The sequence below is a fragment of the Typopeltis vanoorti genome, chromosome 7 (assembly GCF_054136105.1).
Source record: "Typopeltis vanoorti isolate ZY-2024b chromosome 7, IOZ_Tvanoo_1.0, whole genome shotgun sequence".
Classification (NCBI taxonomy): domain Eukaryota; kingdom Metazoa; phylum Arthropoda; class Arachnida; order Uropygi; family Thelyphonidae; genus Typopeltis; species Typopeltis vanoorti.
The window spans coordinates 4,849,572-4,877,216 of NC_143555.1; the positions used below are offsets into that span (position 1 = coordinate 4,849,572).

The window sequence follows — 27,645 nt, forward strand, 5'->3', positions numbered from 1 at the left end:
CTGCGGCTCACGACGGAAAGGGCAATTACGCGCGGAGTATTTGTTTAGTGTCGTTATGTTTCCTTGCATTGGCCACCTTTCATGTACGCAATAATTTGTGGGTGTGGGGGGGGGGACCCTTGCTTATTGAGATGATGGCGGCGTTAAAGAGATGGCGATAGTCCGCGTGTGTGGATGTGCTAACTTCATACTGAAGTCGATCGGAAGGAAGGACAAGGGTGGTCGCACATCGTTCATCTTTTGTCTCACTATTTCTTAGAATTTTACACACCTTGCCTCGACTCTCTTAGTTTCCTTTTTATCCTTAAATCAATCGTTTGGGTTAAATCGTCGCTAGGTGAGCATCTTCGCAAATTATTAACTTTGTGACGTAACTGACTTCCTAACAAAATTCTTAGTTCAATATTCTTGGAAAGAGTTAAAAGGCTGAAGTGTGGCTTGTTTTTGCTCTTGCTACAATGAAGTATTGCTGATTTATTTATTTTTAATTTATTCTTCACGAAATTCTGAAATTGAAATTCCGTGGTCAACCAACTTAATATTTTTGGACTTCAGCCTATTTCATTGCATTATTATGAATCTTCTACATTCAAATGAAGAATGTTTATCTCTGGAATTCTCTGGTGTAAATGACCTGCCCCAGCTTGCGGCTTCTTTCACGTCTTGGCCACTGAACTACGAGAATATTTTAACAAAGATAAGATTCTAAGAAAATGTATTTCGCAATCTCATTAATTGGAGCCAGACAGAAGCAACTCGTATTCATTTTTCCGTGTTAACAGCTCCTGTGCACATAATTACGGTGTTTACTTAACTTCCCAAACGGCAGTACCTGTCGGTTGGTATTATTGGTCGTCGCTTACCAATGGAGTATAAAACTAACATGAATTTTTACTTTATTCTATTTTGTAACTGATATTCAGTTTCTTCTTGGGTCGCTCGCTACTTGTGAGGGCGAGATTCACGTCTCTAAAAATACAAAAAAAAAAAAAAAAACCTGACCTAAATTGAAGAGGAATAATCTGGTGCAGTACAAAAAAAGACTTAAGCGCATCCCTTTCTTCAGTGGTGTGAGCATTTGGTGCAGTGCGTGTGTCACCCAACTCTGAAGTAGCAATGGACTAGAATATTAGAGGATCCAAACGAAGCGTGTAATATTCCAGGATAGAACAAAACTATTAAAGGGACAAATTTCGCAGAGGAGGACTCCTCACGCTAAGACGTTACTGATGAATGCACATCGGCTGAATATCGGGGTTCACTTCGTCAGGGTCATCGAGGTTTTTGCGATTAGCATGCCGCCAGGCTGGGCTTACACTTCGAAACTAATAATTCTGTCCTCGTTAAAAGCACACTTGCTACAAAATGGCTGCCACCGGTCAGCTTTGGAGGGGGGGGGGAGGTGATCGACCCGCAGCTTGTTGAAGCGGGGCATGCATGATACTTGGACGCCCAACGAACGGAGGAGGAGATATTGCAGGTATCGAAGATCAATCTCCAACCAGCAGCAGCACGCACGAATTCACATCTGCTCCCATTCCGTATACAAAGGGAGCAAGGGTTGACGCCAGCTGAGTGCCGCCCGCGACAGAGGGGCTGTTTTTCACGCAAAGAGACAGTCCTATTAGTGGTCACAACATATATATAGGGTGGGTGGGTGGGTGGGTGTGGGGGGGGGGGAGATGGAAATCCATGCATCACTAAATGAAGAACACGTAAATATCACTTTTCGGTGATGCCTTATCATAATCAGTTACTGAACCACGAATGATTAATAGGAAAACTTCAGCGGGATTTCTCAGAGCAGGCACAAACACTGCCGGAATGCAAACACGCTTTAGCACAGTGGCGCGTGAGCACTGATCTTTGGGAAGAAAGAGTCTGGAAGTCTTAATTCCCGACCTCTTGAAACATAAATGACTAATAACATTATCCGTTATCCATAATCCACTGCACTAGCAGTGCAGTGGATTATGAGATACTTACCTGCTTGGCTCCACCGGTCATCTTCCATTTGAAGGCTCGGTCTGACATGGACTCATTATCACACGCACTTGAACGCAGGCTCCCAGGTGAAATCTGTCATTAGTTGCGCGTAACTGTTGGGTTTCATTTGCACATCTCTAATATATCGGCTGCCGAGTGCATGATTATATACATATATATATATATCGCATTATGTTATGTATATACTATTATATTCAGTGGTGGCTCGTGGCAGAAATCGTGGGGGTGCTGCAACTTTCGAATATACATACACACTGTAAGTAAGTACAGTGTATATGTGTTTGGATAAAATATCAAAATTATGGTAAAAATGTAAAAAAAAAATAAACGTGAAACAATATTGTTTATTATCGATAAAATTATACAGTTTAGTATAATTCAAAATTACCTAAAAATAAAATCTATTATCATAACCCCAATAATGTTCTAAAATAAAAACTATAACAAATGTCTTTAATTGTAATGTCCAAATATTTAAAGAGACGGAGTAAACACGATAAGCACCACGAATACTCTACTACTGGCGCAAACTGCATATAAACAACAGTGGAACTGGGCAACGGACAGTGCCGTATTACTCCAATAGCTCGCATCTCACTATAACGTGCATATTCTTGCTTGCGCAGCAATATGACACGGTAAACTCAGTGCTGCTAGCGTCCTTCGCCCTCCTAAGTGCTACAAGATGGAATTTTTTTTAATACAAAATAAGAGAATTGTATAGGATTGTTGATGATAAAATTAAATCTTACAAGCAAATATTAATAAATTAATAAATATATTTATATATAGAGAAAATTGGGGGTGCTGCAGTTCCGCAGTGCCTATGCACGAGCTGCCCCTGATTATATTAGAGAGAGAAAGAGAGAGAGAGTTTGTTAAAGAGAAGAAGAAGAGGATCTATGATTATTTAATATAAAGTTAATTAGGATATGAGTGAAGATGGGCAGAATGAGAATGAATACATTTTAGTAATAGAGAAATTTTTACCATTAAACATGAGATAAAAAAAACAAAAAAAGTTATCTTACAAACCAAAAAAATGAATTTTGGGTTTGTAGTATGGCTTCTACAAAATTTTGGCTCGAGACCTTGAGACTTTGTCCGTCTGTGTTTTCTCCTGTTAACGATCCTCACCCTATACTGCTCGAAACAATTAGATGATATTTTGGTTTTCTTGTAAATTATAAAGTTATAAAAATAATTGACAAATGCAACACATTTATTTTAAAATGTTTTTAATGTACAACAGTGTAGAACACGCAACTGCGTACAAAATCATGTTAAGACTTGTCGAAACGTGTCTTAGCCGTATTAGCATGTGAGGGATATAAAAGTGTGGCTTGTTGAGCTCACTTCCACCGTGCATAATTATCACTACAATTGTCAACTTGTGTCACCTACCACCCATTATTTTGTTGAAAATGGCAGAGCAACATAATATCCCGGAATCCATGGCTTGGAGAGCCATTGGTCGATAAGAAGCTGGACAAACGCAGCAAGTTGTCGCTCATGCGTGTCGTGTATCTCAAAGCGTAATTTTGCGACTTTGGAATCGCTTTCTATAGACGGGAAATGTCTGCCGAAGACAAGGGCAAGATCTCCCATCAACAACGACTCCAAGAGACGATCAGTATTTGTCATTACTTGCCAGAAGAACATGCCAATCCAATCGAACATGCCTGGGATGCTTCAGGTAGGGGCGTTTCTGCTCGACTGGTGCCACCACGATCGCTTCAAGAGCTCGAAATTGCTCTCACAGAAGAGTGAGGAAATATCCCACAAGAACTGTTTGATCATCTTATCCGGTCCATGCAATCAATGGACCATACGCCCTATTAGAGTTTTTGGCTATTCTTGTTGTTATTCTAGTTAAAATTATTTCACGCTAAAATGTATAATTTGTTAAATTTGTAATAAACATCGATTGTTTAAACAATATCTCATCAATTACACCCTATCCATAAGTAAGAAATATTTATTCATGTATAAAGGTACCCAATAGTTATAATTATTTGCAGAAATTTATTATTTGCAGAAATTTATAATTATCCGACAGAAACTAAAATATCCCTAATTGTTTTGAGCCGTGTATTAACGATCCTCAACTATTTGAGGATCGCCAATAGGAATATACAGTATAATTTATGTATTCGTATAAATAGCCATAAGAAAGGAGAAGAAAAAAAAAAAAAACGACAGTCAGCCATTTGGTGATGGCAATGTTTTCTTCTGGCAAAATTTCATTTTGCCGTATATAAAACGGCAGATTTTGAAACCTAGCGGGGTTAAATAATGCAATTTAACTTTTCTTGCTATATTGATGGTTTCAGGAGTTTTAGGATAATAAATTAGTAAGAATCCCCCCTCCCGCTCCTCTCCTCGATAAAGACAAAAGAAACTAAAGATTTTTTTTTTTGTTATCACAAACGACGAGATTATGTATTAAAATAGCATTAAACCACCTGCATTGTTTTTTTTAAAAGACGTTAAATTGAATAATTAAAAACGAAGTACTCGCAACAAAAAAAAGCTAATGAAGCAGGCAGTGCAGCGAAAGGAGACCAATTAGGGTGCTTTATAAGCTGCTGATGAAATTAAAATTGGAGTTTAAGAGTGATCTATTAAAAAGAACAAAAATGTAAGAAACCGATTTACAAGTTAAAACAGAAAGGGGAGAGAAAGATTAATTTTTAGATATTCAATCTCCGTACCTTTTCAAGCATTCGATGATTTCGATTTGGAAGAATTTCGTGACGTGTTTCTGTTAATCGGAGATGAAAATGAAAAACACTTTTTCTCTCTATTAAACTGCATTTCCTCTGTAGGCGGAAGTGGCACTTCATTTCTATTTCCAAAATAATTAAAAAACTGATGGCGATTGTCAGTATAAATGAAACTCATTCTATTAAAAATAGTTTAACAGGAGATGGCGATTAAAAATGTCTTTGATTGTCTACAGACATTCTTAAACTCTTAGATGACGCCATGATCATAAGTAAGTAATTAATATCAATCCGTTTCTCTAGTTCAGAAGTTCCCATCCACAACAACAACAACAACAAAAAAGTGACGCATAAAATAGGAGGTTTTTTTTTTTTTTTGTGAGAGGGAAAACCCGAAATCCTTTCCATGCCATATCCTTCTCCGATGGAATTCTGAGTTACGGAATTAAAAATCCCATATTTCTTCTTGAAGAGAGAGGGAAAAAAACAGTTTCTTGGGAGAATTCTTGGAGAAACCATTAAAGATTCATGTTCTAATCGGAATTTTAACTCAAGTGTTTCTCACAAGAGTGAAATACTACATCTACCTCGTGATTGACCACATAGACGCTGCGAAGGTAAGAAATAAGCTCTCTCGTGCTGGCGATTATTGAGTAGGACTGATTTATGATTATGAGTAACGATTATGAATAGGAATACTTTGAGCCAAGGAGACTCGTCAGGGTCGCTTTCGGTAGCAAATGAAATTAAATAGTTTCCTTTAACAAGTGTGTTGTAGAATTCAAATAATTAAAAACATCTCAGTCACAACTCCGAGCAAAGAACTGAATTCAAAATAAAAATGCAATCCATTGCTGTCGTAACAAAATTCATCCCCCCCCCCCTCACGGATTTTAGGAAAACTGGTGTGAATGTGACACGAACACAATAACCAGATGGTAATGGAAAAGAGAACTCACTCACTTGGAATTCTTCACAGAACAAAACGTGAGAATGAATGATTGAAGAAACGCTTGGCGAATGATATGACACAGAAGCGAAGGAAAGGGAGAGAAACAGAGCATGAAAATAAGGATCGGATCTCGTGTGGTGATTCATTGATACGAGTCCTTGAGAAGGGTGTGTCAAAATTCTGTTTTCATGGAGCTAAGATAAAGGATGTCAGTGATGCTGTAAAAATGCAGAGAGTTAAGGTGAAATAGATGCTTATTTGGCTGGTGCAAATGATTGAGCAGGTAACAAGCGTGGTATGCGAGAAAGAAAGAGTGTGAAAGTAAAAGTTGTGAGTCTGTTGCCAAGGTATGATAGAAGCGAGCTGAGACGGATAGCTATAATTGCGAATGAGTCAGTGTGCAGGTTGTGCAGGAGGAACGGCGTGGAGTTTGTAGGGTGAAGTTGATGGATTTTATAAGGTGGATGGCTTGCATCTAAATGGATTGGTGTTAGGAGTCTTGAGAAAGTGTTGTTCAGTGAAAATTCTGAAGTACAAAGTCAGGAAGAGTAGAATGTTTAGGGAGGGGATGCAAATGAACGTGGGTCCAGGCAACCTAGAGGTTAATAAGTGGGAAGAGGAGCACATGATGCAAAATGTAGCTTCCCAGGTTTTTAACGTTAGTGGGCTAAGTAACACAAAGTGTAAGGCAGGTTGTGGAATGAAGGAGGTACTGCAGTTTATGCCAGAAGTATTCGAAATTAGGAGAGGAGTTTTGGCCATTCGTTAGGAAATCTTGGCCAAATTTCTAGATATCGGTGAAATGTGGTTGACAGAGGATATGGTCATAGCAATAGAACGCAAGGATATGAGGTCTTCAGAGAGGACAGAAGAAACAGGACGAGGGAAGGAGTTTTGCTAATGATAGTAGACAAATTAAAGCCAGAAAGAGTAGAAATAAATCAGGGGTGGACAGGGATTCAGAGGGTACTTCATTCGAGGCTACCTAATGTGAGATGGAGACCAACAGGACTAAATGTATGACTAGTTTTTGCTCTAATACAGGGGGCATAAGGGAGAATGTAGATGGTGTGCATTGGCAAATTAGCATAATGAATACATATTTAGTAATTATTATGTGAGATTTCAACTATTGAAAGGAGGGATGGTCACAGGCAAGAAAAGAAATGGAATTTATACAGCTGCTGAGAGATAATTACCTGCTGCAACATGTAACGGAGAGGACATGAGGTTCAAGGGTGCTGTATCTGATCATTGCATCAGAGAACTTAACACTAGCCAATCTAGCTACGCTGCCTCCGCATGGAGAAAGTAATCACGTAGTCTTGATCTGGGAGACTGGTAGACATACAGAACTTCATATTAAGAAGGGATATACGAGTATGTTGAATTACAAAGCAAGTGATTATGACAAGTTGGGCAGTCAGCTTTCAGCAGAGCCAAAGCATAAGAATTTGGAGGGGAGAGATGTTGATGGTGCGTAGAAGGATGGTCAAGCGTGTTTGAAAAAAGTAATATCTGAATGTATACCTAGAGTCAGAAGGATAAATCAGGTGGAGTTAGATGGATGAATAGCTTCATTAAGCAGCAGTTGCACGTAGAGAAAAAGGTAGCAGAGGGATTATAAAGAAAAAGATGATCAGCATGCCCATGAAGCCCAGGCAAAGGTGAGGAAGGCAATAGCTTATTATGAAAAAAAGGTAGATGATGAGGCCAAAACAAACCCTGTAGTCAAAGAACTCTTTCTTTCACTATAGGAGGAATGACTAGCGGAAGGATGACTTTAAAAGGTGCTGATGGTGGGGAGATAACAGAACTGAACCAAATAGTTGAATTCTGAATGATCACTTTGCAGGCGTGTACCATCTAGGTGGTGACATTGCAATGCCAAATGTGATGTTGAGTGATAGGAGAATAGATGTTGAAGAAATGGAGGTACTTAAAATATTGCAGAACCTCAATATGAACACAACCATAATTTTAGAAAGTATATCAGCCCATGTATTACAAGAATGTACTAGTGAATTATTAGCTACTCTGACCAAGCTGTTTAATTTAAGCCTCAGTAATGGGAAGGTGCCAATGGAGTGGAAAGAGGACAAAATAGTCCCAATGCATAAATGAGGCTCCAAGACAGAAGTAGCAAATTATATGCCAATCATCTCAGGAGTGGTGGTCAAGGTATTGGAGAAATTGGTGAAAAACAGAATTCAGGATTGGATGGATAGGACTACGATACTCTATTAGGGACAGCATGGGTTTGTGAAGGGTAGGTCACGCCTTAGTAATTTGCTTTTTATAATCAGGTGACAATGGTGTTGGATAAGAGAAATGGCTACTCAGTGATATGGATATGTTAGACTTTGCAAAGGCAAGATTCTACCTGGAACTCTGCTGCATGCATTGGAGCAAATCGGGATGGATATGAATCTGGTGGTTTGGATTAGATGGTGGCTGATAACAGATATCAAGAGTTGTTTATGGATGAGTTGAGTCCAGAAGAAGGCAAGTGACCAGTCGTGTACCACAGGACTCAGTACTTGGTCCTCGGTTGTCTAATTTCTATATCAATTGATATAGGAACTGATTTTATAAGAAATATTCACTTGTTTGCTGACGATGCTAAACTGGGAAGAGCAATGGTAAATAAAGGTGATGCAGAGATGGAGCTGTGCACTATGTGGATGGAAATGAACTGCAGGAAGCTGAGTGTGATTTTGGACAGAGAGTTGAAGTTTAGAGGGATATCGTGAAAGTAACCAAAACAGCACATCAGATTACGTGGTTGTTGAAGACACTAACAAGCAGGGATAGAGAGGTTATTGTTCCACTGCATGAGACTTTACTGCTGCATCTGGACTACTGTGCACAGATCTGAACTCCCGAATTCCGTGGAGGTTGCGGAGAGGATCCGGAGGCGAATGACAAAGATTGGGGCGCAGCTTTGGAATGCTTTCCATGAGGATAGCTTGATGGTCTGTAGGCTTCAAAAATTAGCTGATAGACGGAAAAAGACGCGATATAATAGAAGCATTAGAGTTAATGAAGGGTTTATAGGATTGACACTGAGGACTTTTTTCAATACATGACAAGCAGGAGGGGGTCACTAGTGGAAGTTATGTAAGAGTGTGATCAGCAAGGGTGTTAAGACCAGGTTTTTTTTTTTTGCTTGGAGGGTGGTGAAGGGGCAGAATGGGTTGCCAGAGGTGGGTGTGGGTGTTTCATCAGTAAATGAGTTTAAGGAGAGCTATGATAGGTGTTGTGTGAATAATGGATCTCCCACGACGAGTTTTCTGACTCTATGGAGATACCTGTATTATACTACCACCAACATCAATAATCATAATAATGTACAGAAATCAACAGTTCGTTCTGAAATCATTCGGAAGTTGTATTTTTGGACAATGGACACATGAAAAGATTTCACCACATTAAAGAGGGATGGTCAGTTTGAAAAATGCCTTTACCTGCTTTCACGCCACAATTAACCATTTCTTCCAGAAGGTGGCACTGAGCTTAAGATATCATGAGGAAGACTAAAATACTGACGGACGAGACTCCATGCTCCTTGAGAAGCTGGTTATAGCATCTTGCCACCAAACCATACAGAATCTTGTTTGAAGATGCGAACAGCCACAGACAACTCCATACGGACACAAGGAGATATTGAATGAAAGAAATTTTCAAGGAAGAACTGTGTCCACAAAATATTAATGATAATGAATGCAGCCTTCGACTGACGTGGATCAAGGGCTGCAATGTGGATGGCAGTGCGATGATGTGATGTTGCTTCTCAGGGGCATGGAGTATAGAAACATGACTGCTAGCTCCTATTGTGATGTATATATATATATATGTTTATTATATATATGTTTATTATACATCTTCCAGCACGATACTACTCCACGTCACAAATACATAAATGATATTATTCAGAGAAATTGGCAAAACAGGAATGCAACTAACAAAGATGTCACAAAAGGTAAAATCGGTGTTTCTCTACCCTAGAGCAGTGTTTCTGAAACTTCAGATATCTGCGGACCCCTTCTTAAATTTTAATTATTGCCAAGTACCCCTAATCAATTAATTAAAAAATAAATAAATTAATCAATTAAAACGAATAAATTAATTAACATTAATAAATTAATTTAAAATATTAAAAAATTAAATATCTATTTTATTTGAATTTATATGTTCAGGTAAACAAAAAATATGATTTATTTTTAATAGAACAAACTTCATAAAGATACTATAAAGTTTTACTTACTTGAAATAATTTATCATCAATGAGAGGAGTGAAATTGCTTATGGTGAGATAAAATTTCAGCAAAATTTGGCTCTATAGTTGTTAATTTCAATCTCAGATGCGGTTCGACATCTATAATGCGATTCCTCTTCTTCGTCTTAATATCTACAAAGGCCGAAAATCCAACTTCGCACAGATATGAACTTGGAAATAGAAAAATGAACCTTAGAGCTTTATCTGTTAATTCAGGAAATTCATTCTGTATTTGTAGCCAAAATGATGATAACGTATTCTCGCTGTATTTATTTTTTAGGAAACCATCAGAAGCTAGTTCTAAAAGTTGTTCTTCTTCTATTGACGATAGACCCTTTGGCATAAATTTGTTTTTATTGAAAGGGTATCTTATCCACTCAATATTAATGTCAAATTCAGGGAAATACTTTTCTAGATTCATTTGTAAGCTTTTTAAATGGTACATGATAGTAATTTTCACATCATTATCAATTTGTTCATTTGAACTTGCGAGCAATTCATGAAGCGATGGAAACGCGTTAAATTCTCCATTACCAACCCGCTTTTGCCATAACTTCACTTTTGCCAACGTGGCGTTCACTTTATCTTGGACATGAAATATACAAATTTCCTTGCCTTATAAAGATAAATTAAGGCTATTAAAATACAGTAAATATATCTGCCAGGTATGCTAATTGACTGAGCCATTTCCAATTATGTAAATGCTTTTTCAATTCAAACTTTTCATCAAGAAAAACTTGTAGTTCATTCCGAAGTTCAAATAAACGAGTAAGGACTTTTCCACGAGAAAGCCAACGAACATCGGTATGGAAAAGAAGTTGTGTATAGTTGCTTCCCATTTCTTTGCAAAGTTGAGAGAAAAGTCTGGCGTTTAGAGGATGGCCTTTAATATAATCTACGATTTTTACAGCTTCATCAAGAATTTTCTTAGGTCTGTAGACATCATATGTGTAGCCAAAGCCTCCCTGTGTATGCAGCAGTGTGTCGACTTTGCATTTGGTGCAACAGCTTGAATCCTTGAAACAAGCCCTTTTTTAGATCCGACCATGGATTTCGCTCCGTCCGTGCTTATTCCAACACAACTTTTCCAATCAAGCTTTTTTTGATGCATAAAGGTATTTATACTGTTGAATATTTCTTCTCCTGTTGTATGTTCTGGCAAGGGTTGGCAATATAAAAGGTCGTCATGAATTTTTTAATTTTTTTCGTACCTAACGAACACTAGAAGATTTGCAAAATTTGTAATGTCGGTGGATTCATCTACCTGCAACGCATAATAACGACTCTTACGTATATCGGATAACAATGTTTGTTTTATATTTTCAGCCATTTCAGTGATTCTTCGATGAACGGTACTATTTGAAAGGCAAATCCGATCAAAAGATCTTTTTGCATTATCTCCGATCATAATTTCCGCTATTATTTTTGCTGCAGGCTTGACCAAAGTTTCACCAATTGTTTCCGCTGCACCACTTTTTGCTATTAATAGCGACACACGATATGAAGCTTCTAGAGCCTTCATGTTTTCACCTCCTGACACGATCGACATCACTTTTTGAGATTCTTTTAAAATTTTTTAGTTTATTTTGAAAAAATTCGACAGGTTTGTCCTTGCATTCATTATGTTTCGATTCAAAATGGCGATTTAAATTACATGGTTTCATGCTTTCGTTTTTTAAAGTTTCACCGCAAATTACACATAATGGAACAGGTTCCTCTTCATTTCCCGTCCATGAAAATCCACATTTCAAGTAATTTATATCGTACTTACGAAGTTTTCTCATCTTCTTCCTAGTTGGTTCTTTAGAGATTTTAGACGACGCGCACTTATCAATTTCACTTGATCCAGATACAATATCAACATTTTCTTGTTGCTGACAGCTACTTGTATCTACTATGTTCCTCTCTTTTGCGCATTTTAAAAATCCAGTCTTTAACGAGTGATCCATACTTAAGAATTTGAAAGCTAAAAAAAATTACCGTATTTAACGAACAGTCCTTCAACAAATGGCTAGTGAAAGCAGAACTCGAAACAGACAGCAATGGTAGGCCAGTAGAGATAAAGCAGCTATGAAGACGTTCATATGATTGGTGCGGTATTAACAAAAGATCGCGCTACTAATTGACAAAGGCAAGCCGACAGTTCAGTAGAAATGCTAATTCTCTTCAACCGAATTCCTTATATAATATCTGAAACACATTCATTATATATTTCTTAGTTTTAACACGTTCACTCAAACAAAACCATATGTTGCCGGTGCAACATATAGTTTTGATTGTCTGTTATACACAGCATTTAATGTGGGAGGGGTCATGCGATTCATTAGTTAGTGCCAGTTGTCTCTAATTGCACTGTTTGTTGAGAAACATATTACACAGCCTGCAGATGTCTCTGTACCTTATTCAGTGATACAATAGGAACGTTTTACGATCTCAAACTTAAATTTTATTCCATGCGTTAATGATGCATAGCCGAAAATTGCCACGGACCCCCTGAAGACCTTTCGCGGACCCCTGGGGGTCTGCGTACCACACTTTGAGAAACACTGCCCTAGAGCAGTGCTTCCCAACTTCTGGATGTCAGGGCCCCCTTTGCAAAAATTAAAACATTTCACGGCCCCCCTCGAAAAAAAATCGTAATAGAGATATATTATTATAATATTTATTGTATTTATATTCAATACAAAACATACACAGCGAATATTGCAAAAATCAAATGCATGTATTACATTTTTTGCCTCTTACCGTTTGGGGCTGTTCTGGTAAAATATGAAATACTGTCCTTTTTTTTTTTTGTCTGTTTCTGCTTCTTCTGATTGTTCGCGGGATTTTTTTTTTATTTTTTATCAACCACTTATCCATCTCAGGGTTAAATTTTTTAACGTAGAATAGATCAAATAATATCACCACTTACCAATACTGGCACACCACAGACTGATAACATGAAATTAGTGAATATTACCTGAATAAGTGAAAAATGTTCCCGGACCAGGAACATTTTTCACTTTTGTGACTTTTCTTCTTTTACGGTAATTAAGCCTAACGCGAAACACAGCAAAGGCAGTCTGTTTATTAAAACGTGCATATGATTGGTGCGTTATTAACAAAAGATCACGTAACCGAAAGATAAAAGCATAGCTGACAATTGAGTTGAAATGCTAACTCTCTTCAATCGAATTCCATATGTGAAACTGCCATAACATTCATTATATATATATATATATATTACTTATATTACTTAGTTTCAACACTTTTACGAATTTTAACACGTTCCGTTGAATTTTACTGCTGCCTTGGGAAATCGAACTCACATACATCTAATTAATAACAATAGTTTTAGTTAGATACTGTGTTTGCCCATGCAACATATGGTTTTGTTTCAGTCTATACAACATAGTTTCTGTATGAGGGGACATGTGGTTCATTAATTAGTGTGTTTTTATCCCAGTTGTCTCTAATTGCACTATTTGTTGAGAAATATATTACACAGACTCCTCATTCCTCATTCACTGCCATAATAAAAGTACTTATTTTTATTGCCTCTGCAATATAGTAGCTCTTAGGGAGGGCGTGTTGTTTACCACTGCAAGCGAGTTACTATATCCCCACATGAACTTGTTTAAGCTTTTTTTTCATGTGTGAAGTATATGCGAATATGCGAAACTTTTATTGGTAACAGAAAACTAGCTCGGATGACAGTGATAATATAAAACGACTTTTGATATGTATATAAAGTCAATATCAACAGTCCCTGATTACGAACGCGTGATGAAAGGGACAGAAAGATTTGGAACTTCCCTGGAGAACATTCGAAGTAAATACAATTAACCACTGCTTTGAAATGAAACATATGAATAAGCAATATTTACTAATATTCGTTAAGCGCCGAAATACGCAGGAAGCAAAGTTTGTGAACCAACACCAATGTGTGAATTTTTCCATTAAAATATAAAAAAATAACAAAAAAGAAATAATAAAAGTTGAATACATTTCTTTTAAAATAAAAAAAAATACACTTAGTCTTAAAACATTTTAAATTAGTTTTCATTATTTCACGGCCCCCCTCAACAAAACCTGCTGCCCACAGTTTGGGAAGCGCTGCCCTAGAGCATGCGTAGATCACAATCGAAGAGTTCTGTCAGTTCAGCACCGCACGATCCAGACTCCATAAATCTTTGTTCGAAATATTCTGCATAGTGAAAGAATGATAAAGAAAAAGTTAATTTCCTTATCGTGCGGAGAGGCCGACATACTTTTTTGTTTTTTTTAAATATTTAAATACATAAGTATTTAAATTTAAATACATAAGTATTTAAATATTTATAATTTAAAGATTTAATTAGTTTCAAAGTATCTTAAATGTTTCATAAATTATTGTTATTTTCGTTGCCAAGAATTATTTTGTTAGGCTGATACACCCTCAAAGGAAAAACGTTAAATGGCTTTTGTCTCGTCATTATCACTGTTTTGTCATGTTTAATGACACGCATTTATTTCTTCCTGTCCACTGCTTCTTAAACCTTTAGCATATTTTGAGCAATCCTTCAGAAACTTTCTTAATAGTATTTGTAAGAAACAACAGTTTATCATTTCATCAGCTGATTTAAATATCGCAATTTTAATTGTATTTAAATCAGAGAGCGCTGTTTCTTCCTTCTGTGGAAAACTTATGTAGAATACTGTACGCCCACAGATGCGAGACCCTTCGACACTTCTGCGCATGTCAGAAAAAGGAGAATCCATTCCGATAATAGGGTAATCAATCCGTCTTGTGGGATGAGTTATTTATTATTACACGTCGGAAAATTAACTTTTATCTTATGAACATTGTAGCTTTTAAAGTGGTAAATGTTTTGTTTGTATAACAATTGGAAATTTTTACGTATAAAGCACGTGATTTCTCGTGTTGGTGACCGATTCGTGCATCATTTCTTTCTCCCCTTTAGCATGAATTGACTGTTCTTGGCAATCTGCCTGACTTTAAAAAAAAAAAAATAATAATAAGTAGAACTCCTCATAAGCCTAAGGCGATGGTCTAATTTAAGGATAAAAGTAGGCAAATGTTTTTGGTGTAATTTTCTTTCCCTCTTTCTTTTATTAAGGAGCAGCTGGTCAAAATTTTCTTTCCTTGATGTCTTATTTCAGATCAGATCTGAGATTATAACTCTATTATCAGTTTCCTCATTTCGATTGACTGCAGCAGGTGACGGGATGAAGACAGAATTTAAAACCTTCCTTCGTTCCTGTTTTACGGTAACGCGTAGAAATGTCTCCAGCTGCGCCGCCTTGTTGAAACCATTGCTCGCCGAATTATTGGACAATTAAAAGGTTGAAATATCAAAGAAATTCATTGACGATGTACGGTTTTCAGTCATCTTCAGTAAACTGCAGTCCCATAATACCATATTTGTTATCAGCCCGCCTGAGTGAAATTCGTATCGTGGATGTTTATGTGAGAGACGAATTTCATCGCCTTGTGTGAGACCCCCAACCCTGACCAGTGGCTCGAAAAAAGGTTCGTCTTTGGTTTCTAGAGAAGGGTTTATAACGAGTATCTGGCGAGTATTTATTGAAGGTTGATTGGTGAAAGCAAAAGAAACACCACGATTGTGGCACGCACACACACGCACGCACACACACGCACGCACGCACGCACACACACACACACACACACACACACACACACACACACACACACACACACACAGAGGGGTTGCTTTGTTGACCGATACATGTTGTTCATTACCGAGTAGATCACATGTCTGAAAACCAAACAAAAAAAAGAAGTCATCTTCATACCTAACAAGTGAAATGCACAAATTAAACTGGGGAGATGATGGCGATCAGCCTGTCTTTCCACCCACTACATGGTGAAGGCTTCTCCCATTGCGGGAGAATTGGGTCTACTTCTCCAATGGTGACCCAGTCCATCTCGGAAGAGCGTATACACATTTGTATGAATGAACGAAAGACAATCACAAACATCCATGCCTAGGCGGGATTCGAACCGGCGGCCTCTTGGCGGGAAAGCGGATACGCTAACCACTCGGCAAACTGGGGAGAACCTGTTTAAGCGAATGTTTAAGTGTTAGGAAAAACGGCATTTCGCACAAGAATTCAAAGTTAATTGCAAAAGGCGAATTCACTTAATGACCGGAAGAAAGATTTCAGTTTTATGTGAACGAACAGAACTTTCTTTGATGTTTAAGAGGTGCGTATATGGCTTGTAAGTTATCTTTTTAAACACATAATACTTATACGAATGAATGGCAAGAATCATTGGTGACTTGCGCTAATTTCAGCTCATAATCAGCTTCGACTGAGGATATTGATACCCTCATGCTGGTACAAGATACAAGGAATTTGAAATAGAAAGTGATCCCCATTTAGGTTTTAGCGAGATAAAAGTTTAAAAAATGTAAAAAAAGAACCGAAGTTAGCAGCTTCCAGAAGCGAATTGTAGACTCAAATACACTAATATTTTTCAAAAGAAAATGAGAGTTTGAAAACAAGAACCAAACCTTGGAGATTCAGTGACACACATTGAAGAAATCATATTGACTGATCCAGCCAATATAGAGATAAAAATAAGCGAGCTAAGCTATGTGTAAGCAAGTTATAGAAAGACCTTGTCTGCAAAAATACGGACATTAAATATAAGGATGGTGGCAAAAGGTTATTGAAATGCTCAGACAAGGTGCCAAGAGGAGGCTCTTCAAAACGCTACAGCTATATGGTGTAAATGGGACATTATACCGAGCAATACGCAGTTCTATATTTTAGTTTCAAATCAGCTCTTAGAATTGAAGGAGATCCAGGAAGACGGTGTGTTGTAAAATGAGGTGTAAAATAAAGGTGCACATTATGTCCGCTATTGTTCATAATCTATGTGGATCGTATTATAAAGGGAAGAGGATATAGGCCTGATATCTGAAATAAGACGTAAGTCTCGATTGTACTTTATGCAGATGATGTTGCAAGTCTCCACTATTCTTTAATAAAGCTGAATACTTCTGAAACAAATTTGACATGAAAATCGGTAATTTTATCGCTGAAACTATGAAAATAGGCAAGAACGTGGAAAAACCTACAGAACGAGTAAAACATTTTAGCTGCTTGTGCGCAGTTTTTAGTACAGATTTCAAATTGAAACCTTCAATAGGGCACCAAAAATAAATAAATAAACAATAAGAAAGAAAATACGCAGTTCCACAGGGTTCGGTGCTAGGATCCATCCTATTTTAATATATGTAAATTGTCTGTGTGAGTACAAACTTTTTTTTTTTTTTGTAAAAATGATATCGTTTGCCAAGGGTCGTTATCAATGACAAGGCATTGATAACGACCCTTGAGGATCAAAAAAACTGAATTAACTATGATATGTTCAAAGTAATGAGGGGTAATAATGGCCTTAAACTTAATACAGATAAAACTAAATACTAAGGATACCAAGTAATTTTATAAACTTGGTTTTTTTTACTCCTTCTCCCAAGTAAGCAAAACAGTTAAGTTTGCGCCTGAACGTAGTTCAAGTCTAAAGGTAGTGCAACACCAGGGCAACTCGTGGTAAAGGTGGGTAAAGCTCTGATCACTATTCTTAGTATTTCCCATAATGTAAAACACATCTCACTAGGAGATGTATAGTATTATACATTATGGGGGGGGGGGGTCACTACCTAGACCGGTTTCAACCTTTTTTTGAGGTCTCCTCAGTGAGTAGCTAGTCCCTGAAATACCAAGGTTTTTAGTAATACTTATCAACTTTACCTATACAAGTTGCTTTTACTTTGAATAAGAAACTCTGGATGAGATAAAGATGTGAAAAGTTTTTTACCTTGGGGATAATATATATTAAGGATACCAAGTAATTTTATAAACTTGGTTTTTTACTCCTTCTCCCAAGTAAGCAAAACAGTTCAGTTTGCGCCTGAACGTAGTTCAAATCTGGTGTTGCACTACCTTTAGACTTGAACTACGTTCAGGAGCAAACTTAACTGTTTTGCTTACTTGGGAGAAGAAGTAAAAAACCAAGTTTATAAAATTACTTGGTATCCTTAATATATATATATATTATATATATATCACCTTAACAGATAAGCTAGATTACGATATAATTATGAATGGCATGAAATGGATTGTAGTGGTATTCAAACTTGCAACTATAGTTTAATAATAATAATTATAATTAAGCATAATAATAATAATAATAAGTAAAGTATTCGGATCTCAGTATGAAATGGAACTTCCACATCACATTTTTAACAAATAACTTGAGGTTTTCGTAATTAACAGAATATTTTATGTTAAAAAATTTGTCAACTCAGCATTTTTTTAAGATGATTATATTATTCGTGGGTAAATTCTTCACTGCAATATGGTATCACCTGTTGGGGTGGAGATTACAACGATCTGCTTCCTTTGTTTCGATTACAAAATAGAAAATAATCAGAGCTATAGACATTACTAATATCTTCGCATATTCAACTAGTGACCTGTTTGCCATTACAGAAACTCTATTTTTATAAGCTGTATATTATATGTAAGAAATACCATCGTAAAATTTTCTGTATATAATGGAGACGATGGTTTACGCTGTGGTCGGAACTTGCGGGTAGTTCCCAAGGCAAACAAAGAAATGTTTCACAGATCATTAGAGAACTTAGCAATAAGCAGCTAATAAACTACCCAACGAAATAAAGGCTGTAACATTAGGATATACTTTTAGAAAGTTGAGTTTTATTTCGCACACATATTATAGGAAATTACTCTAAATGTTATTTATGTCTCAGTGGTATGCTATATGTAACGTGTACCCTCAGAGACAAAGTCGTTTAATTTTATAGTGACCGTATCGCCTTCATTTGTATTTTTATAGCAGCCAGTATGGCCACGGCCCTTGGTTACACACAATGTACAGTTCCTTCTAGTTTATTTCAATTTTCTGTTCTTTTTTCCTAAGTCTTCTTTAACTGTCAATCTCTCTGTTACCATGTACATGTAGTATTAGTTTTACTATTTACTATTATCACTTATATTGTTCTAAATACTTCTTGCATCACCATTGTATATTTTCATTTGTGCTACATCTTCAGTGTTAATACATTTTCAATTTCAAAAAAATAAAAATTAAAATTAAATATGGAAATAGAACAACAGATTATGGAAAGCTAGTATGGTTAAAAGACAACTGAATACATTTATATGGGATAAAGAGAGAAATTAGAGCCTCCATAACTTGTCGATACCGATGACTTTTCGTAGCTCAGTCAGTTTAAACGAAATCCTTCGGTTGGAAAGAAGTGGGTTAGACTTCTAGGTTGCGAAGAACCTTTATCAGGATACGCCAAGTGAAGGTATGTTAGTGTCATAACAGAGCTAGTGTGGTTTTCAAACCGCAAAACAGACAAACTAGCCCGGAGAATATACGCAATTTGAAACAGTACATTTACGTATAACACTTAACTCCCTTGTCCTAAACATATGGTTACGAAAGTCAATCTAAGTAAGTTCTTGACCCCTAATTTTGTGTAAGTACCATAATAATAATTATTATTAATCAATTTATAAATTGCTGAACAGAGGAATAATAGAGAAATTAGCCCACACTCTAAACTAGTAGCATACAAGGCAGTGTTCAAACCAATTTTAACTTATGGAGTGGTCATTTGGGTTAGTTGATCAAAGAATGCAGATGTGAGGATCCTGAAAAAAGTAGGAGAGTGAACAGATGGCATCAAATGCAGAATTTTATTAAACATGAAGATATTAGAAAGGAAATCGCCATTGTTAGTATTCAGGGAGGATGTGTAAGCAGGGCTAATGCAAGATGGTATAAATATTTAAAAGGAATGGCAAAGGAAAGATTAGCAGAACAGGTGTTTGATGTTAGGGTGGCGGATAAAAGCCCCAGAAAATGACTAAGATGTATAGACGTGTTTTGAAGACTGAAATGTCAAGAGTTGATCCAATCAATGAAATGAGAAATAATGCACCAGCCAAGCAAAAATTTGTCGATCGAAAGGAATCATGAAATTTTCATCGTGTTTCACTGCCATAATGATATCTGTTCGTTCCTTGAGCATCTATACCAGAAAAGCGAATCGCAACGATATTTTAATGTAGTTCCTCTTTATCAAACTTAGTTGCTATAATATTGCATAGTATCCCAGCAACTTAATTACAAAGGAATTAAATGCTGGAAATAATTTCGACAAAGATTCGTCCTGTCTCCAGACAAGACGAAATAAAAGGAGATTTGATGGAAGTTTGTAAAGCTGTTAAGCAAATGCACGTGTCGAATTATAGTGAGATTTTTGTTTGTATTTTCCTAACAGACACTGGGTGATCATTTATTAGGAATACCTTCTCATTTTCCTAAATAGGGAAATGTTCCTAATAAAGTGGCCACTCAATGTATTTGGGACATTGCTTTAATCTGAAAGATCATTGTGGATTAGACTTAAGGAAATATTCTTATAACGAAAGTACCAGCAGTACACATCTTAAACGAATTCAAAGAGACTCATCAGTGTTTTGTATAACCACTTAATCAACTGGTATGAAAGATTGGTGTAACAATTTTTAGTGTGAATGGTACTGTGAATGTCTCAGGCAAGTGCATCTTGCAAATGTCTCAGACCATCGAGGATGTTTTTCTCTTGAGGATTCAGCTTGTTTTGGTGTCGATGCTGTACTAAATAGAATTGAACCAAATGGTGTTGTTTGAGGCACGTGCGATTTGTATTAGATGACTTTAAGAACATTTTATTAATTTATATGAGAATGAAGAAAAACCTTCGAAGAAAAACTTGACAGATAATAAAATGCAGGAATGACATCACAAATAGAAAACGTTTTAAGAAAAATAAGAAATAGAAAATGTGAACATTGCAGCTAAGACAGGTATATATACAAAATATAACAAGATGACTTTTCACTTAGCATAACTGAAACAGTTAAGATTAAATAGCTAAACACTACTCGGTAATGAAAATTCTTAGAAATATTATGGAGAAAAAAAAATGATAAGATCAGAAATGAAGAGATAACAAAAAATGTGTCTTAAAGAAATGAATAGCAAACAGGAAAAAATTAATTTAAAGGTATGTTAACCGAATGAAGAAAAATAAAATAATTAGAAAAATATTTTTTAAAAATGTAAAGCACCAAAAGACCAGTCGGAAGACTAAGAAGACGATTGAAAAAAGAATCGTAATGAATATTGTGTCAAGAAGTCTAAGATCTAAGGAGAAAGGGAAGTGCATTTCACAATAACAATTTTTGTGCTCGTCTTACCCATGAAAGGTTGTAAATATATTGCACTTCGAGTACCACGGATGAGTTAGGATTCGATAATCTGATTCTGCTACTAGATTTACTTGAGACTAAGCATGAAACTTTTTTTTTCTCCAAACCACTTTGGAGGTCTGGTGTGTCATGCACGCACACCCATACACAATGGTATTAAAATCATCTGCCATCTAAAGATATTCATAAGCATCTATGTCAGAGTGAGATTCGAACCTGCAGCCCCCTGATGGTCTAAGAATGCGTGCTTCCCCATCGGCCAACCAAGCCGCCTTTATTGTGGCAACGTTTGTTAAGTTCCATCACGATACTGACACTTTATTGCAATGAATTTATCATCCCCCTTCCCAATACAAGATTCGTGGGGTTTTCGTTTTTGCAGTGAAAGAATTTAGAGATATCAAAATGAACACAGCAGTGTGTAAATACTGCTATCTGGTAGAATGAATTTTGAGATAATATTTCGAGTACTAGAAAGTCGGGAAGGGTCTGTTTGAATTAGAGATGACGCAACCACAGCTATCTGGCCATTGTATCAATTTTTCGCTCATCTGGCCTGTTTTGCAGGATGAAAAACACCCAGACAGCTCCGCATGAGAACAGTTAACTCACCTTAATAAACACAAGTCCTTCCGTTTGTAACACGAATATGACGTCACTCTCGCGAACTGCAGTAGTTCGAGGGAAGACCAATCCATGAAAGCATGACAATTTGGAATTTGCCAGACTGCTTCCTCGGTGCATATCTGATTACTTTTGTACTCACTGTAGAATATCAATGCACGTGGCAGATTACTTTGATGAAAACAAATTGGGATTACTTTTACTTTTTTAATAACGGCTGTACGAAAATCAGAATAATTATTTTGAATTAGAAAAAAAATGGATTTAATCTGATAAATGGCTGTTCAATTTAGAATAAATAGCGAAACTGATGCCTTTAATGCTGATATTTGCACAGATGAACATTTATTTTAACTTGGTTTTAACACGGATTCTAAGTTAGACAAAAATATTGTCTCCGTGACACTTTATCGAAAAATGTATTTTTTTCCCCCCATTTCTACAAAGAAATCGCACATCTTAAGGTGACATTTGCCAGTATAGATACGTATTCTATATTGAAATCAAAGTTCGGGTGTCTAAAATGTTATCCATAATACCCAGCTTAATCATCATTTAGAAAAGTTTGAAAAAGTTAATTGTAAACAGCTAACACGTTTTATTTTTCAGGCTATAGAGGAGAAAATAATACCGCGAAACTTAATTTCCCATTCAGATTTTTTGATCCAGCAGTTACTCAATTTGTGTGGTGATTAACATTTCAACCAGCCATACGGCAATCATTTTATTAGCCAAGTCTTAAAAACGTATAATGGTGATTCGAACGAGATAAATATTGATTTTTCACAGATTCAAATCACCAAAAAAAGTTTATAAAGACCTTAACCCTATTGATGTGTGTTCGTCTTGATATGTTCTCTTTACGCTGTACCGATTACCAGGGCTTAATAGAGAGCGGAACATTTAAAAGGAGCCATCAAACCCTTTAAATTTATGAAGAACTATAACTTGATTATGAAATGTGTACAAAATAATAAAATAGCAGGGAGCGATTGTATCGAGTAGATACTTCTCTGACGTCCTGATGATTTTCCCTTCCCACACCTCAAAAAATTCAAAACTTCCTTTGTGTTAGAAAGAATTTAATTGGAATCCCATCGAGGTGGCGAAGAGACTTTTTATAATGCCATCTCAAGTGAAGTTGAAGCAGCAGGTCTCGGAAGGAGGCTGCCAGGTTTTCCTCACAGTAACTCGGGTTTTTCATCCGCCAGAAACTGGCCGCAGCACCGCACGCAATTTATAGACGTAGTACGCTGGCCTCGTAGCTTGAGTTACTTCGGCTATAATTCGAAACAGCGCAACCCTTTATAAGAAAGTTGGGCCCTGTGCGCTGTTTTTCCAGTCACTTTTTGAGTGCGTCTCCCGTCTTTCTCTTTGAATGCACGATTGTTAATAATTGTTCAAGCTTGAGTCTCAGATTTTAAACGTGTCTACAGCTTGCTATCGATAATGTTTCTAACTCCTTCAGCGTAATGTGAATACCTTTTTTTTTTTAAATGCATTCACTAATGACCAGACAAGAAAACAACCTAATAGCTGTAACAGTGGTTGAAGAGTTGAGAATTTCTTGCAGCATGAGTCATGAGCAATATCAGTGGAAAGATGTTGCAACTCCCGACCTTCTCTGACCTCAGGAAATAATTTTTTACGCAGCCAATCTCCGCAATCTTAATATTCATACCTGTTTGTTGTCACAACAGCTTTAAGTAGCAAAGAAATGGCAGACTGTAGATTATATCCACATCGGGATAACAAAGGAAGATTTCTGCGATGTTTCATGGTGTGTTAACAAAGTTTGCGATGGGAATTAAAGCCCGTGTTGTCGAGTGGGAAGAAGCATGAAAGACACGGCAAATTATAAATAACAAATTTTAATAATTGCATCTTTTAGCCACGTCTAAGTGAACAGTAACAGTGTCACAGAGGTGAACAGCATGTGCATATACAGAGGGGGCAGCCTGATGTGATATTTACAAGTATACTTCAGACTGCAGCAGCAGCAGGACAACTCTATACACAGAAAAGTCAAAATAATTCGACCAAAAATCATTGAAGTGTAGTGTGGTGAAATAGAAACAAATTCTGAGGGAGAGAAAAGTGAAAAGGTTATTACTACCTCATTGACCGAAGTGAGAAAAGCGCTGATTCTATCGTCCTCAGCTGTACACAAACAGTTCTGTGCTATGTACACGTCCGACACAGTTCGTTCGTTCACGGGTGCACTGGAGAGCCTAATCTTTGGCCATACACGGAATACGGAGAATAATACATGCTGAGACCAGGATGCGGGAGCGAGGGCAACGCAGTTCCAGGCAGAGAGGGCAGATGCGGCTTGTAAGGATGATACCTTCCAGCTGCCGAAAGAGAGCTGATCGGGCTGATGCTGGTCGGGTAAGTCCTCCGCAGACCAGCAGAAGACGTTAGAGTCGGAGCCGAGCTGTAGTTCAGCGGGCAGCTCACTGCAAGGGCCCCTCCTGGATTGATGCTGGGTGAAAACAAGGGCACCGAAGACGTGTCGGAGATACTGGTATGGGTCCGTAAATGCTGCAGCAGTTCTTCTGACGTGGTGAATCTCTTGCCGCAGTACGTGTCTCCCACCATCCAGCTGCAGATGTTGGGTCGAGACAACATCGGGTAGAGAGCGGAATTAAGAACCGGCGACGAAGAGGTTCCTAGCGAAGGGACAAAGCTCGAAGTGAGACCAGGCAAACCCGGAGCACCTGAACCGATCGTCGGCACGAGGCGGTCGTGGGTACATTGAGAACAGCCGCTGGGGCACGGCGGTAGTTGGGCAGCCTGCAGGCCTAGCTGACAGTTAGTGCAGTAAGGATCTCGACAAAGAGGAACCAGGGTTGTTCCTCCTCCTGCTGTTTTAACTCGTGCGTAGCCCAGATACGGCGACAATCCCGATCCAGCCGAATACCCTCCAGGCCTGAGCGATAAGCCGTTCTGGGAGGCGATTCCAGAAGGAAACGAATGAGCCGAAGCGGCGTCGACCGGTATGTGTCCGCCGACAGGACCACACCCAGTGCAGTTGCCCAGCGAACCGAGGCTGCTTTTGTACATCCCGAGAGCAAGATGCGAAACGGAAGTCAGGCTTTCTTTGGCGTCGTTTCTTCCCAGGTCGAGCCCTAGCGTGGAAGAGTTGTATCCGAGTCCCCGGAGAGTGCAGTTGGTGCCGATGGCCGACACCGATGGGCTGGAACTGCTCGACGTGGTGACCGGAGTTGACCTTTCCGCATTGTCTGATTTAGTGGTGGTGATGGGGTCGATGTCTGTCGAGGGCGAACTTTTACCGCACGATCCCACGCTGCCTCCCGCCGGAGATATTCGCTCTTCTGGTGAACTCGACTTCGAAGGTGGCGTCTTCTTATCGCAGTTGACGTCTTCCTTCTTGGTCGACTCGTACGGCTTGAAAGACGATTTGTCGTAACTGGAGAAGGACTTGTCCTTGGCTTTATCGAGGTCTTTTGTCTTCTCGAGAGAGGGAATCAGCGGTTTGTTGTTGGGATTATCGGCTCCAATGTTACTGCACGTCTGAGCGAGCAAGGCGAGCGGACTCTTCTTAGCATCCAGCTACACAAGAAAAGGAAAAGAAAAGAAAAAAGTTAGTAGCATGTGGAAGAATGAAATTTATTGAATGTAATTTACAGATTTTGGATTTGATACAGAATACAAATACATAATTTGAATATTTAGAATGTGGTTCGCGAGACCAGCAATTGTTGGCTGATTTCACATTTCATTCATAAACAAGTTCTGAGAATTTCAATTTTTAAACGTCAACGACCAATAACACTTATATTAAGCTGTAATGTCACTGGTTTGTCGCGATTAAGCTGTAATAAAAACTGAGCTTATCCCTCTGCAGTTTACTGATAGGCTTTAAATAATTCCAAATTGGAAGGGAAGTTGTTTTGGTCAGACGTAATTTTTTTTCTCTTCTATTAAGGAAGGGCGAGTCAGGAAGTGATGTAAATATGGAAAATCCCCCTCACCCATTTTAATATCTACGATAATCGCATATTCATTTATGACCAATTCCAGGGGGCAGCACCTGTTTGAGTGGATCACTGTGCAAAGGTAACATCAGAGGATTATTAATTCTGTTATTCAAACACTTACCTGGGGTTAACTTGAAGGTCACTTGGAAGGGCAAATGTTTTCTGAATTCAACACCATCCTTCCAAAAATTCCCCACTTTTTTTTTTTTCACTTTCTTTGCTGTGGTTTATCTGCACTCGATAAAATATTTCATTGTGAATTTAAAGATTTTCGATTATTGGATATAATTTTCTTCCCGTTTCGTGAATTTTTATCTACTGGGGAACGTCTTCGTACTGCTTGATTTTAAGATGATGATTCACCCCCCCCCCCCCCTCCACTTACGCTGTGTTCATTTTGATGGCATTTCGTCAAGTACGTGCTTGCTAGCACTGTGTAGCGACTCATACTGAAATTCCTGAAGTATTTTTCTATCCAGTGCAAATCTCAGAACGAATTTTAGTAAGTGTTCGCATACCGTACGTCATAAAAATCGGTGAAATACTTTCTTCTACTAATTTAGAATCCGAAAGAGACAAAAAAGTGTTAATAATCAGTAAAAAAAAAAAAAAACAACTTGAGATATTTATTGAGGTGTTATCACTGAACTGTTTTAGTCTAAAGCGCAAAAGTTCGGTTCATCCTCCAATGTCTCTAAAATAATAATCTAGAAATGGGAAATATTTCATTTGGTTATAAATTATGATGTCAAAATATGCTTGAAATATGACATCACAAGTATTGCATTTAAAATAAAATAATTAAAATTAATGCATCAATGTTAAACTTCATGAGTTTACTTCGAAAAGTAAAGGATCACGTAAGTTTCGCTTTATCAGCTTCTGTACCCGATAATTGTTAGTCCATTTCAGCAGAAAAAAAAAAAAAAAAAAAAAATCCAAAAAAGGAAAGGTAAGAAAAGATGTTGTATTTTTCTATTAGCACGAGCGTTTCTTATCTGGGTAACTCTTTCTTCCAAATAAGTCTGATAAAAACTTTCCAGCAGCACAATTCATATTACTTTTGATGTTGTCATCTATGGAGCTGCAAAACTCGTTATGGCAATTTCCCTCAGCCACCCCCCCCCCTTCACACCCACCCACCCAAACCACACAGTTTTCCAAGCTACAGTCTGGTGTGCTTATTAATTGTACATTCTCTGACCACTTCGGTATCTGGGAGGAAAAACTAGTATCTACCCAGGAGAAGAGTCCCTCGGTTGCAAATATTTCGCGTCCACTACAGATTTTCAAAGGATACAAACGATGTTATTTAATTATTACCGTTAAAATATATTTCTAATTAAAGGACTATTTATACATGCTAAAAGCAGCGTATTTCTTACTTAAAAACAAACAGAAAAATGCTGCACCAGGATGTAACAACTTTTCAGACACGGCAGCTAGACTATAATTGACTTTCCCAAACACCTACCATCATCACTAGCGCGACCACCCCTGACGTGTCCGGATAACTGACGAGGCTGCCGACAAGAACAAGGCATTGCCACCCGCGGAGCCGAACGCTAGTCACAACAAGTTGTACACATTATTCACCCCACCCCACCCTACTCCCTCCCTTTCTATTCGGGAAAAACGCTCTGAGCATACAGTGACAAAGCCAATAACACGAAATTGATCGCCTCAGTGTTTTCGACATCAGGAATTAAAAATAAAAAATCATGCTTAAAATAGTTAAGCTTAGAA

The 27,645-nt window shown here is 37.6% G+C and overlaps 1 protein-coding gene across 2 annotated transcripts in view; it reads right to left on the reverse strand.

Moving 5' to 3' along the window:
• Positions 1-23,750: 23,750 nt before the first annotated feature.
• LOC150104458 (zinc finger protein Noc-like) overlaps positions 23,751-27,645 on the reverse strand; it is a 58,704-nt gene continuing 54,809 nt past the window's right edge. For both annotated transcript variants that reach the window (XM_090395639.1, XM_090395637.1), the window contains one exon: positions 23,751-25,471. In XM_090395639.1, coding sequence (XP_090251765.1) covers positions 24,107-25,471 — 1,365 coding nt within the window. In that variant the 3' untranslated portion in view covers positions 23,751-24,106. The remainder of the gene's footprint in view (positions 25,472-27,645) is intronic.